The sequence below is a fragment of the Narcine bancroftii genome, chromosome 6 (genome assembly GCF_036971445.1).
Source record: "Narcine bancroftii isolate sNarBan1 chromosome 6, sNarBan1.hap1, whole genome shotgun sequence".
Lineage (NCBI taxonomy): Eukaryota > Metazoa > Chordata > Chondrichthyes > Torpediniformes > Narcinidae > Narcine > Narcine bancroftii.
The window spans coordinates 28524335-28539099 of NC_091474.1; the positions used below are offsets into that span (position 1 = coordinate 28524335).

Consider the following 14765-nt stretch of genomic DNA (forward strand, 5'->3'; position numbering starts at 1 on the left):
CCTATTCACTCTGTTGATTTAAATGGAAGTTTGAAAGCAGCAACCAGACCCTGTTTGTGTTAGAACAAAGAGGAATGCAGCATAGGAACAGGCCCTTCAGCCCATGGTGTCTGTTCTACCATCATTCCATGGTCTGTATCCCTTGATTTCTTCCCTGTTTGTGTGTCTGTCTAAGTGGAGCTGTTATCTCTGCTTCCTCCACTGCCCCAGACACCCACCACTCATGTAAAATAAAACTCACCTGTTTCTCCTCTCACCTCAAATGTACGCTCTTTGCTATATGACTTCCTACCCTATGGATAATGTCTCTGGCTGTCTGCTGTATATGCCTCTCATACAATTTTATAAACTTTTATCAAGTCTCTACTCAGTCTCCAACGCCCCGGAGAAATCAACCCAAGTTTGTCCAACCTCTCCCTGTGGCTTGCACTCCCCAAACCAGGCAACATCCTGGCGCAAAACAAGCCGCGGGTCGAGCAGTTTCTGTGGAGGCAGAGGAATGGTTGATGCTTTGTATTCAGACCCTGCATCAGGGCTGGAGCTCAAACACCTCGCCCTCAATCTCCACCCCTCCTTTGTGCAGGGAAAACCTCCCCCCGCCCCAATCTCCTCCCCTCCCCAGAACAGGGAGAACACCCTCCTCTTAATCTCCATGCCTCTCCGGGACAAGAAGAACACCCAACCCCCTCAATCTCCACTCCTCCTGGAGATATGGACAGAGTAGTGTGGGGATTGTTCCCCCTGGGGTACGGATGGGGTGGTTTGGGGATAACTTCCTCGGGGTATGGATGGGGTGATGTGGGGAGTACTGAACCCGTCTTTCTCCCCTGACAGGTGATGTGGAGATGGGAATCTTGGACCGGGATGGCCAGCTGGAAGTGGAGGTGATTCAGGCCCGTGGGCTCACCCCGAAAGCAGGGACCAAAACCCTGCCAGGTAGGCGGCTGATTCCAAGGGGGTCCCTATAACTCCAAGTGGAATGGTTTAACCCCACCCCCCACCCCTTAATGTGCTGGTAACATGTCACCTGAGCTCAGTGAGATCAGGGGATCTTCTGCAGTACTGCAGTCTTTACAGTGAAATCTCTCCATCCCCTGGGTCAGAGGTCAGTCTAGGCCAAGAGGGGTGAAGAGTTTTCTCTCAGGTTAGGGGTCATTCTGGGCCATGAGAGGCGGGATTTACCTCCCCACGGTTGGGGGTCCAGAGTGGGCTTTACCACAGTCCAACTCCTGCCATCCCTTCAACAGTCGGATCCGCTCCCAAACTGGATGGGGGTTCCAGTCCAGATTTCTGTCCGCAGGAGTGACCGACCCCAAGGAAACTGGGAGAAGTTGGCGATAAATAATTTTCCATGTTAATAACCCCTCATCGATAGTTCATCCCTACTTCTCCCCCTACTCAGAGACGCCCTTACCCCTCGATTATCCAGCTGTCTCCTCATCTCTTGAACTCAAAGCCCCCTTCCTGAACCCCTCACTCCCTCACCCCTACTCGAGGGCTTGTTGATGGGCAGGACGAGGTGTGGTGGTGGCTACCTCAGGACCCCCGTCCTCTGCCTGTTGAAGGGCATCTGAGGAACACTGAGATATCCCCGTCACCACCAAGCCCGATGGCCCTGCCTTGAGGATCCCTGCACTCTCTCCAACTGGGTGTCTGACTATTCCTGCTTCCATTCCCAGCTGCTTACATCAAGCTCTACCTTCTGGAGAATGGCGTCTGCATCGCCAAGAAGAAGACCAAGAGTGTCCACAAGTCTCTGGATCCCCTGTACAATCAGATCCTCGTCTTCAATGAGAGCCCTCAGGGTAGAGTGTTGCAGGTGGGTGCTGACCCGAACTTGGGTCTCCAGGCTGAGTGTAATAGCAGGGAAGGTGTGGGTATCACACCCATCGGCTGGCAGTGTGCACAGCTTTGCACTCTCACACCCACAGGGAGTGAGTGCACGAAAGTGCAAGGATGCATACTTTCACTCACACACACCTCTGCACTTGTGTAAATGTGTAACACTGTAAACCGTAGCTGAGCAACTGTATGAACGTAGACTGTACTCTAGAGCAGCCATTCTCAAATTTTCATTGGTTATGGCCCCCTTAAGGGCTCTGCTCAAAGTTTATGGCCCCCCTTTCCCTATGATGGCATTAATATCAATTTATCTGGCTTTCATTAACCCCCCCACTATCTTCTTCCCCCAGCTCAGTCTCTTTCCCTTTTCCCTGACTCCTTTCCCACAGGCATAATCGATTCTCACCTCTCCCCTCATTGGTCTGGACCCCTCCCCCCAGCCAGCACTATCTGTATTCAGAGATTTCCCATCTTTTGCTCATTCTGCTTATTCCTTGAAGAAGGGCTCAAGCCCGAAATGACGGCAAGATATCTTTGTCTCCTATGCACGCTGAAAGACCGGCTGAGTTCCCGCAGCATTTTGCTGTTTTAACTACAATTACAGCGTCTGTGTTCCACCCTTTTCCTTGTGAACTAGTCTAGTTAGTTTCTTCCCTACTTCTCTCCTTCCAGCTACATTACAAGAACTATTTTATGATTTCAGTCCGTGCTCCCTTAAAAGTGCTGTGGCCTTCATTGAGAATGGCTGCCTTGTGCTTCCGTGCGTCAGTATGCGTGTATGAGTGTGCCAATTTCCGAGACATTTCCGCTTTGGAAGGTGGTTCCTAGACAGATTTAGGCTCGTAAGCAATTTCCGAGGGATTCCCCAGGAGACCTGTCACTGGGCTTGAGGGTCGCCCATCTCCACCCAACATTTAACCACCCTCACCGTGGCTCTCTGTGGAGAGATTTGTACTGAAGTGGGGAGGTCCTGTCTTGCCATGTTTGTGGGTCGTTCCTGTCCTCCTGAGAGCTTTGGGCCTGGTCCCACCCTATACGCCTGTCTCCTACATGAGAGACCAGTCTTTCCAACTGCTCAAAGAGTAGGGCCCTTTGGCCCATTGAGTTTGTGCTGAACACCAAGCACCCTTTCCTTATGAACACCCCCAGATTCTTTCCCTCAACTACACATGGAGGTGGGAACTTAACGCAGCTAATTAACCCACCCCCCAAACACCTTTGCGATGTGGGAGGAAACCAGAGCACCTGGGAAAACCCACCCAGTATCGGAGAGAATGTACAAACTCCACACAGACAGCGCCTGAGGTTGGGATTGAACCGAGCTGAATGGTCTCTCCCTCCTTCCCTGAAGGTGGTTATTGGAGACCTTGTGGCTGATGGCTGTGATGAGGGGTTGGTGATTTGCAGTTACTCCCACTCCCCGGAGGCTTGTTCGTTCCAATGACGTGACTCATGGGTGTAGCCTGTATTCGATCGCCCGAACAGGTGGTGGGAACTGGTTCCCAGTCCCCGATGCCTGGCACCCTGCAGTCTCCAATCCCTGGCAGTCCCCCTACTCTGGCTGTTCCTGATCTCCGTGCTCCACCCAGGTCTGTCACTGACCCCTGATCCCCAGCATTTCCTGATCTCTGATCCCCTACCCCCGCCAGTCCCCGAGGTGCAGATGCACCATGATGTTTGGGAGGGAGTTCTGGGATTTTGTCCAAGTGATGGTGAAGGAATGGCGACACATTTCCCAGTCAGGTGTGTGGTTGGAGGACGACTTCTGTGTGCTGATTTCCCCCCCACCCCCCCCAACCATTGCTCCCTTCTACCTGGCAGAGGTGGTGGTGGGTTCAAGGTGCGGTCGGTAGCCACTGTTGCTGTGAGTTCATGGATGTGAGTTGGTGCAACTGTGTCCTGGAGGTTGTTTTAGCTGCTTTGTGTGGGGTTTAGTGTGTGGTGTGATTGCCTGAACCATCTTTCTCTCTCTCTCTCTCTGCACTGGAAGGTGATTGTGTGGGGTAATTACGGCAGGATGGATCGCAAGTGCTTCATGGGGGTGGCCCAAGTCTTGCTGGAAGAGTTGGATCTCTCAAGCACGGCAGTCGGCTGGTACAAGCTCTTTCCAACCTGCTCCATGGTGGAGGCACCCTTGGCTCCACTCCTGCGCAACGCCTCACAGCTCTCGCTGGAGAGTTCCGTCGGACCCTGCTGCGACCGGTCCTAAGCATGGCGGAGTCCCTCTCGGCCTTTCCTTCCTTTGCCGAGTGAGCAAGCATGTCGGGGCTCCTTCGAGGCGGAGGGCATGCCTCTGCCACGTGGCGCACGCTCGACTCGGTCAACTTCCTCGCTGCCTCTTTTGGTCAAGCGGTGACCCAGCACCTGGCATTGGGGGCACCGGAGAGGAGGAGGTCATTGCTGCCTCTGCGCCTGGCACCCGTCTCCATCAGGACCGGTTATCGTTGCATTCGTCCGCCTCCAGACACTCTCTGTGTTCATGAACCCCGGTACCTTGTCTTCTCCTCATTGCACCAAGTGGACTCCCAACGACCGCCATTCGCAATCCTCCAGATGACATCTGTCATTCCATCCACCCACCATCATGAGGAGTCCACCTGAGATCCCATCATCCCCAAAGTCCAGAGGTAGAATATTCCCTCTGCACATCGATGGTCCTGTAGAAATGTTGCTGTGTTGGTATCTACTAAGGTAAACCATCATTAACTTTTTTAGCTCCTGGAAAGCCAATAATTCCTGAGAGCTGGAAAATAACCTAGTGATTGGGCAACATCCTCATGGCATTGAATGATACTGGAATTTCTCCATCTCACCAACATGCACACTTGATTCTTCACAGCCATATGAGTTTACATAAATAAGTAATTAATAAAAATAAATTTCAGTGATAGTTTAATATTTCTCACCAATTTAATGCACTGGTTAAAAAAAACAGAATGGCAAAGCAATTTTTGTTTGGCAATAATTGTCTTGAAAAATGGAAAGTATTCTCTCCATCCTGCACCTCCTCTGAGATTAGGGATGGCCATCAGTTAATTATTGTTTATCGAAGGAAAAGAGTAGAAGGATGAAAGTTGAGAGGGTTTGTACAATAATGATGTGCACTGAAAATTTAAAAAAATAGAATTTCATAATTAAAGCGAGTTGAAATTTTGAAGCGTTCTCTGTGTACTAAGAGGGAATGCAGTAGTTTATAGATTATAGCATGCAAGGATAGTGCAATAGATTAAGGCATTGGGCAAAGAGTGGACAGCATGTGTTCAGAACTGTGCTGGTCTCGTCCTCATGTTCAATGGATGCAGAATGACAAAGGAATGGCTTGAACCGCAGTAAAATCTCAATTTGTGCCCCAAGTTAAACCTGGCTTCAGAGAAAAGAACTTGGAAAAAACGCCACCTATCCAATCCCAATCTTCAAAGTTTACGTTTAAATCAGACTATTCTTAAAAGTTTGTATTGCATTTATTTTCTACAAATTTGGCGACAAGATGCATGAAATACCCATTTGGTTTGGACCAGTTCTCTAAATCTTCTGGCTGGAAGTGAGCCTTCAGGTGGAATAAATATCCATAGTAAAATTTTTTTTAAAATCGGAATTAATTTGGAATTATTGTGACATGATGTTAGAATGAACTAAAATATTCTTTAAAGGGCCTTTGAAGGAAGGTTATCCCACGCAAGCCAACATTTTCATTGAATGATCAGATCGTTTCTCAAGAGCGTAGATGAGTAGTGAAAATGCCTGCTATTAATTACTGTTACTATATTGTTCTTACAAAACTTAGATTATTAGAGTTAATGAGTATTCTTGCTCAGAGTTATTTCACAGCAGCCTTGGGAAGGAAATTGTCAAGTGTTATTGTCTGGGCAAGACCTACAAGGGGAGACAAAGAATGATCCCAGGTTTCGGGGTCAACTCATTGAGCAGAGCAGGATTTGTGTGCTGCTGTTGCAATAGATATAAATAATAAGTTAGATTATCTTGACAGTTTAGCTGTCTGCATGTTTGGGTGTGTGTTAGCCTTGTAGTGACTTTCAACCAAGCACAGTTCTTAAAGATCTGACACTTGTCAGTGTCTCAGTGCCATACTGTTTGGTAGATACCAGGTATGCCTCACATGTAGCAGGTTAGAAGCAGGGCTTATTCAGTCCAGTAGGAATTTTATTCTCAGTAAATGTTGAAAATGTGAGAAATATTATTTAAAAAGTAGGTATCCTGTGGAGGTTCAATGTTACCACAAAACCACAGGCAGTTTTATTTATTATAACTGAGACAAGGTTATAAAAAGTGAATATAAAACTCATGATTAGTAAAATAGTTAAATCTGACATTTTTCTTAGGTTTTTTTGCTGATAACTAAAAGCCTGTTGGTGGTTTAATAGTAAATATGTGATAATGATTTCAAACCTACTATTTTGAATTTAAAAAAGTTTGAAACTATTAGAGTAGTGCAAGAATGAGCTGGTGTTAAACTGCGATTTGGTTGGTTTTATATGTGACAACAAACAAGGACTAATTTCCATCACTACATCCCCACCTTCCAACCATGTCCATCACTACATCTCCCCCTCCAACCACTTCCATCACTACATCTATCCCTTTCAACCACCTCCATCATTATATCCCCCCTTCTAACCATGTCCATCACACCCCCCCCTCCAACCATGTCCTTCATTATATTCCCCCCATCCAATCATGTCCAGCACTACATCCTCCTTCCAACCACGTCAATCAGTACATCCCCCTACCAACCACCTGCATCACTACATCCCCCTACCAACCACCTGCATCACTACATCCCCCTACCAACCACCTGCATCACTACATCCCCCTACCAACCACCTGCATCACTACATCCCCCTACCAACCACCTGCATCACTTCATCCCCCTACCAACCACCTGCATCACTACATCCCCCTACAAACCACCTGCATCACTACATCCCCCTACCAGCCACCTCCATCACTACATCCCCCTACCAGCCACCTGCATCACTACATCCCCCTACAAACCACCTGCATCACTACATCCCCCTACAAACCACCTGCATCACTACATCCCCCTACCAACCACCTGCATCACTACATCCCCCTACAAACCACCTGCATCACTACATCCCCCTACCAACCACCTGCATCACTACATCCCCCTACCAGCCACCTGCATCACTACATCCCCCTACCAACCACCTGCATCACTACATCCCCCTACCAGCCACCTCCATCACTACATCCCCCTACAAACCACCTGCATCACTACATCCCCCTACCAACCACCTGCATCACTACATCCCCCTACCAACCACCTGCATCACTACATCCCCCTACCAGCCACCTCCATCACTACATCCCCCTACCAGCCACCTGCATCACTACATCCCCCTACAAACCACCTGCATCACTACATCCCCCTACAAACCACCTGCATCACTACATCCCCCTACCAACCACCTGCATCACTACATCCCCCTACAAACCACCTGCATCACTACATCCCCCTACCAACCACCTGCATCACTACATCCCCCTACCAGCCACCTGCATCACTACATCCCCCTACCAACCACCTGCATCACTACATCCCCCTACCAGCCACCTCCATCACTACATCCCCCTACAAACCACCTGCATCACTACATCCCCCTACAAACCACCTGCATCACTACATCCCCCTACAAACCACCTGCATCACTACATCCCCCTACAAACCACCTGCATCACTACATCCCCCTACCAACCACCTGCATCACTACATCCCCCTACCAACCACCTGCATCACTACATCCCCCTACAAACCACCTGCATCACTACATCCCCCTACAAACCACCTGCATCACTACATCCCCCTACAAACCACCTGCATCACTACATCCCCCTACAAACCACCTGCATCACTACATCCCCCTACCAGCCACCTGCATCACTACATCCCCCTACCAGCCACCTCCATCACTACATCTCCCCTTTCAACCATTTACATCACTACAAGCACTAAGGTGATTTTGTGTTATCAGTTATTACTTTGAAAGACATTACACTCAACCTACTCAGTGTCATCCAGCCCATCAGACTTACTCCACCATTTGATAAGATCATAGCTGATCTGGCTTTGTACTACTTTTCTGTTCCCCAGAATTCTTAATTCCCATCTTAATCATAATATACTTATGTGCATCTTAAATTCATTTAATATGCTTCTTCCCTATGCAGGGTATTCCAGAGATTTGCTAGTCTTTAAGGAAACCAGGTCCTCCTCATCTACTCCCTTGATCTGCTCCCCGAATCAACGCTGTGCCCGCTAGTTCTCGTCTCACCTGCCAATGGAAACAACCTCTCTTCTCGCATCTATTTCTTTCATCATTTTATATGTTTTCTACAAGATCCCCTCTCATCCAACTAACTCCACTGAGTATGGTCCCAGTTTCCACATCCTCTCCTCATCAGCTGGAAATGATGGTGTTGGGTCCTGAAACCTGCCAAAGCTCAAAGGTAGACAGCTGTTCGCTCCTTCTCTATGCTTGCTCTTCTGTCTCGGTGAGGGAGGTCCTCATCTCAGACGTTTCACTGCAGGTTACTGATGGAAAGAGCCATTTGGCCATTGAGTCCATTCTAGGACTGTGCAAGAGCAATCTATCTGAACCCCCCCCTCCACCCTCACCTCCTCACTTCTCCCACAGCCCTGTAAATGTTTCCCTTTCATAACCTTGTTCCACTACTCAACAGGATCACAGCAGATCCAATTTCAGCCTCAGTCCCACTTTCCATTTCTCTTCCCGTACCCTTTGTCTCCTCGAAAGTTTAAATGTCTGTCAGTTTTGACATTGCATCCAGGGATGACCCCACTCAGCACTTAAAGTTTTAACAACTTTGCCTCATTCTTCCAATGGCCATAAACCTGACCTGCTCAATCTCCCTTCACATGTCAACCCCACAGAACCAACCCATTGAACCTTCTCTGCATGGGTCCCAATATAAACACATGCTCCCATAACTATCAAGACCAAACTTTACACAGTACTCCAGGAGTCATCCTCAGACCTGTGTAAAGATCTGTAAGAACTGCCTTGCCTTTATACTCTTCCCCTCTTTGCAATAAACACCAGCGTTCCATGAACCTAATTACTTGTAACATCTTCAGATTTCATGGCCTGGGAGCCCAGATCCCTCTGTACCACTACATTTTACGGTCCCACTCCATTTAAAGTATGGTTGGCTTTTGCCTCTGGAGTGGATACCTTCACTTCTTCCAACATCATCCTCCAACTGCCAACTCATTAAATCTGTCATCGTAAGATCTTCATGTCATTACAATGTGCTACACACCTAACTCTGTATTATCTCATATTTGAAACCAATACACTCAATTCCCTCAGCCAACTCATTAGAGTGGTCTAAAAAGTTGAGGCATTGATCTATGTGATGCCACACTACTCACTGATTGCCTGTTTGACAATGCTCCATTTATCATGAATCTCCATTCCACTAACCATGTCCAGTGCATCACCCACTCACCGAACACCAACTCCCCTCCAGTGCTGTATCAGTGCAGTAACCCTCTGAGTGTACTTTATCAAATGCTTTCTGGAAATCCAAATACACCGCATCTACTGGTTCCACATTATTCACCCTCTTTGCTTCCTCCTCAAAAACTCCAGCTCATTGAGACACTTCCTAACACTGTCAGTGACCCAGGTTCCACAACTCTGTCCAGCAATGTGTTCCAGGCACTCCCCACTCTGGTGAAAGAATTCCTTCAGATTCCTTCAAAATCTCTTACCCCTCACCCTAAACTTCTAGTTTTATCTACCTCTGATCTGGCGAAGTTTCTTGCAGTCTATCTTCTCTACGTCTCTCATTTTTATACACCTCAGTGATGTCCCCTCTTCACCACACCCACTGCAGGGAGTGAAGACCCATCCTCTTGTCTCTCCAGAACTGCTCCATCCAAGGCATTGTCCTGGTGAATCTCCTCTGCACTCTCTCCAGAGCCACCACATCTGTGACCAGAACTCCATGCAGAACTTCAACATGAAGTTGTACTCACTAGCCCCTGAGTGAAAGCTCGTTATTCTTGGATGCTATACCTTTTTTTTAATAAAGCCTTGATAATTTTGAACCATTTTCAACCATGTACCCCAGGATCTTTTTATTTCTGAACCCCATTTAGAATTATCACCTTCAGATAACTTTGACATTTCTAAGTCCTCTTGTAATATGACACTTTGCATTTTTTAGTGTTCAGCATCACGATCACTTAACTCCACGTTTCACCAGCTTGTCTTTATTGCTCTGAGGTTTATCACCATTTATCTCAGTTAAGACACCATCAGGTGTGTCATCCACAAATTTGATGAATATTGCCTTGCACCCCATGTCAAAGTAATTAATATCTATTAAACAAAAGACAGTGGTCCCAGTACTGACCTCTACTATCAGCCTTCTCTGCCTGGTGGAATATTCTCATCCTCAATAGCTCCAGCACTTTTGTATATTTCACTACAACCCCAGCGTCTGCAGAGTTTCATGTTTAGCTCCCAACAATGACCCCTAGGAATTAGAGCCCTTCTCTGTAGCTCAGTGGTTCTCAGCCTTTTTCTTTCCACTCACATACCACTTTAAGTAATCCCTGTGCCATTGGTGCTGTGTGATCAGTAAGGGATTGCTTAAGGTGGTTCATGAGTGGGAAGGGAAGGTTGAGAATCACTGCTGTAGACCCAATTATTACTGAAATATTTTGCTTGAGAAAAATTGTCATTGGCCCATTTCCTTTGGAGTTTTGTAACCGTGCACATAACGAGTCAATTAAGTATGATTAAAACAGTGATTTTCAAACTTATTCGTTCCACCCACATGCCACCTTAAGCAATCATTTACTAATCACAGAGCACCGATGGCAGAGGGAATACTTTGGAAAGAGAAAGGTTGAGAATCACTGCAAAGAATGTTCCCTACAACATATAATCTGCTGGAGGAACTCAGCAGGTAGAGCAACATCAGTGGGAAATGAAGAATGGTTGATGTTTTAAGCTGAAACTTCTCATCAAGACTCCATCTTTAACCATCTTAAAGATGGTCTTAAAGAGCTTTGGCTCGAAAGATTGGCCATTCTTTCTCTCCCACTGACACTGGTCGACCCACTGAATTCCTCCAGAAGATTATGTTTGGCTTCAGATTCCAGTGTCAGCTGTCTCTTGCGTGTTTCCCACTGCTCTCTTCACCTCTGTAACGCGCGATTTATCCAGTTTTGTATTCATGCTGCCATGGACGGTTTCATTCATGTCCTTCAATCTCGATGTCAAGTCCACTTCATCAAAATCCATTAAAGGTCAAGTGCGCCACAACAACTGCTTTGTTTCACTATTACTGTCAGATAAAAGAGGTTAAACACTACTTTCCTTGATAAACACATGCTGGGTCTCCCCGATAAATGCCCACTTGTCCAACTGACTGAATTATCATTCTAAATGTGCCCGCCACTGAGATTAAACTGACTGGCCTGATGAATTAACATTGCACCCATGCTTTGAACAAGGCAGTAATGACTGTGATTTGCTGTATCTGGGGCACCACTCCCCGTACTTCCAGATATTCAGAAATTTGTAGCCAAGATCAATGCTTCACTCAACAACCTTGCAGGCCCTCTGTCAGGAAAAGAGCTGTGCACTTTGAGTGCTGTTAGCCTGACTAGAACATCCTCTCCACCATCGTTTAATCCAGGTAGTATTGAGATGGTCCTATTATTTGACCGCCTCCAGCCTTACTTTTTCAGGTGTGTTTACCTCCACCTGGATTCATGTCTCCAATGCATCACATTGCTTTGAAAATTATCCAAATAATTTTTTTTCCATGGCAGCCAACACACTGAAGGATCCATCTCACCCTGAACACACTCTCTTCTCCTTCCCGCCCCCCACCCCCCACCCCATCAGGCTGAAGGCTTCAATTAAACCCATTCCTAAGATGGGATAGAGCAGGGGGGTAGAAGAGGAGGAGCTTTGCTAATCAGGGAGAGTGTCACAGCTGTACTCAGAGAGGACCTCGTGGTGGGATCAACTACTGAGACACTGTGGGGAGAGATGAGAAATAAGACAGGTGCAAATCTCTGCTTGGACTGTACCACAGGCCTCCCAATAGTCACCAGGAGGTGGAGGAACAGATATGTAAAGATGCAAAAGCCACAAGATTGTTGTGGTGAGAGACTTTAATTTCCCCAGTATTGACTGGGACATCCTTAGTGGCAGAGGCTGAGATGGGGTAGAATTTGTTCAGTGTGTCCAAGAGAGATTCTTGGAGCAGCGTGAAGATAGCCCATCCAGGAAGACCCTGTATTGGCAAATGAGCCCAGCCAGGTGATCAGAGTTTCAGTGGGGAATATTTTGGAATGAGTGAGCACTCTTTTTTTGTTTCAATATATTTATGGGAAAAGATAAGCTTGGGCCTTGTAGAAAAGTATTAAATTGGGGAGGGCAAATTATGACTTTGGAGCTAGAGGAAATGAACTGGGAGCAGCTGTTAACAGGCAACCAGAAATTTAGCTGTTGTTTAAGAACCAACTAGTCTAAGTCAAGCAAGTTCCAATACAGAGGAAGAAGAGGGATGGGAAGAGAACTTGGATGATGAGAGAGTTCATTAACTTAGTTGAGAAAAAAAAGAAGCACAAATGAGATTCAGGATGCCACAATCAGATAGAGCCCAAGAGGAATACAAATTCGGCAGGAAAGTGCTCAAGCAGGGTATTAGAGGGCCAAAAGGAGCAATTAAATGGTGAGCAGGATTACAGAATTCCAAAGCATTTTTCTACTTTCATTAAAAACTTGAGGATGACTAGGGAGAGGAGAGGATCACTCAAGAAGACAGGACGGAATTTATGCTTGGACTCAGAGGTCAATTAGTTCGCATGGAGATGATACAAAGATTGTTGGAGTTGTGAACAGTATAGAGAGTTATAAATAAATACAACAGGATATAGACATGAGCAGAGAAATGGTAAATTGAATTTAATCTGGACAAGCACTTTGGGAGGTCAAATGTAAAGGGAATGTATACAGTTAATGGTAAGGCTCTTAGAAACATTGATTTGCAAAGAGATCTGGGGATTCTGGGCCCATAAATCCTTGATAGTGGCCACAGAAGTGGATAGGGTAGGAAAGAAGGTGTATAATTGAATGGGCACAAAGTGTAAAATCAAGGATTTTACAGTGATACAAACTTTTGGATAGACTGCACTTGCAGTACTGTGTGCAAGTCTGCCATTACAGGAAAGGGTACAGAAGCGATTTATCAGGATGTTGCTACATTTAGAAGGTTTGGGTTATAGGGAGAGATTGGACAAACGTGGATTGTTTCCTCTGGATCATTTGAGGCTGAGGAAGACCTGATAGAAGTGGTTAAAATCATGAATGGCATCAATATGATGGACAGTCTTTCATCCAGGACAAAAGAATCACACACTAGAAGACATGTATTTAAGGTGAGGGGGAGGAAGTTTAAGGGAGATGTGTGGAGAAAATATTGCACGTACAGTGGTGGGTGCCTGGAATGGGTTGCTAGGCATAGTGCTGGAAACACAGACGACAGTAGTGTTTAGGAGGGTTCAAGACAGACACATGAATATGAAGGGAATGGAGGGATATCCATGAGGTGCAAAGAGCAGGGTCTTAGTTTGAAGTGGGCATCATGTTCAGCATAGCCATGTGGGCTGAAGGGACTGTTTCTGTGCTGTACCATGAAAGTGCACACCAGCTGAAAGACGCTTTCAGGCTCCCGAATGAACCCACTAATAACGCTCTCACTCTGCCCTTTTTCATTGTAAATTGTGTCTTTATCCAGCTGTGTGAATGTTGGAGATAACCTGCTAGTCAGCTCTCAGAAGAACTGTCTCATTGAACGAGGTATTTTGTGATGAAGAAACTCTTAATGTCAGGTTTACTGCAGCAGTCCGTCTACCAGCCACAGAATGTGAGAAACATCTCTCACAATTATCTGGGTTTTGCAGTCTTGATTACCTCTGACATTAATATCAAAATCCCATTAGAGACAGCATGCTTGGCCGGATATCCCTGGTACCATCGCCTCTGCACTCGGCAGGAGTTGAAAATGCCATGTCCTATGTCCACTTTCGAGGGAGTTGGTGATGACCCTGAGGTCAGGTGAGATTTCACAGGGAGAGTAGAGAGGTGTGAGGGAGGATGGAGCAATTGGAGGACAAAGATAGATGGGGTGAATTAGATTTGATGAAAAAGAGGAAATGGGGGTTGGGGAAGACCCCGAGAGGTGAAGAAGGGCAGGGGGAAGATTTTTGCTTTGTTATCCTCCAACTAAGGCTAATTTCAACTCAAGAACCTGGGGAATGTCACCACTCATTTCATAAGACCGAAATACTTAACTATAATTTACTGTAAAAATAAATAATGTTCATCATTATTGAGGGAATTCAGTCTGGTTTGATCCCACAGCACTTTGTTGCTCTCTTGCCCTTGGTGGAGGTTGACACTGGCTCAAGCTGTTTGATGTACCGTACCTCTGATGCTTGGTTCTGGTCCCACGGACTGGTACAGTCCTACCCTCTTTCAAGGAGGGTTGGAGGCTCTTCAGTGTTAGTTCTTGCTTGCAGATTGAAATTTTGGCTGGGATGGTTTAAAACAGCTGTACTCAACCTTTTTTTGGTTATTCACTCTCCACCCCAGGGCTCTGCTCAAAGTTTATGGGTCCACTTCCCCGTGAAGCAGTCAGGTTTTGGTTTCTTCTGTCCTTCTCTCCTACTGACTACATAAAAAATATTTAGGTTACGAGAGGTGAAAAGAAAACAAGGCTTTTACATAAATGTGCTGAGCTCCCTGGTTGGTGGGGGAAGTAGGGTCTCTGTTGAGAGTGGCTGACACATTGGGCCAAAGAATTAACTTCTGTGCTGTATGATTCTGTAG

General features: G+C 46.4%; 2 protein-coding genes across 14 annotated transcripts in view; both read left to right on the forward strand.

Moving 5' to 3' along the window:
• rims4 (regulating synaptic membrane exocytosis 4) overlaps positions 1–4444 on the forward strand; it is a 133146-nt gene extending 128702 nt beyond the window's left edge. For all 13 annotated transcript variants that reach the window (XM_069884468.1, XM_069884469.1, XM_069884471.1 and 10 more), the window contains 3 exons: positions 835–936; positions 1680–1819; positions 3833–4444. In XM_069884468.1, the coding sequence (XP_069740569.1) occupies positions 835–936; positions 1680–1819; positions 3833–4051 (461 nt within the window). In that variant the 3' untranslated portion in view covers positions 4052–4444. The remainder of the gene's footprint in view (positions 1–834; positions 937–1679; positions 1820–3832) is intronic.
• A 2093-nt stretch (positions 4445–6537) lies between these two features.
• LOC138737287 (uncharacterized) lies at positions 6538–7842 on the forward strand. The gene has a single exon (XM_069888038.1). The coding sequence runs from the start codon at positions 6538–6540 to the stop codon at positions 7840–7842; it is 1305 nt and encodes a 434-aa protein (XP_069744139.1).
• The last annotated feature ends 6923 nt before the right edge of the window (positions 7843–14765 follow it).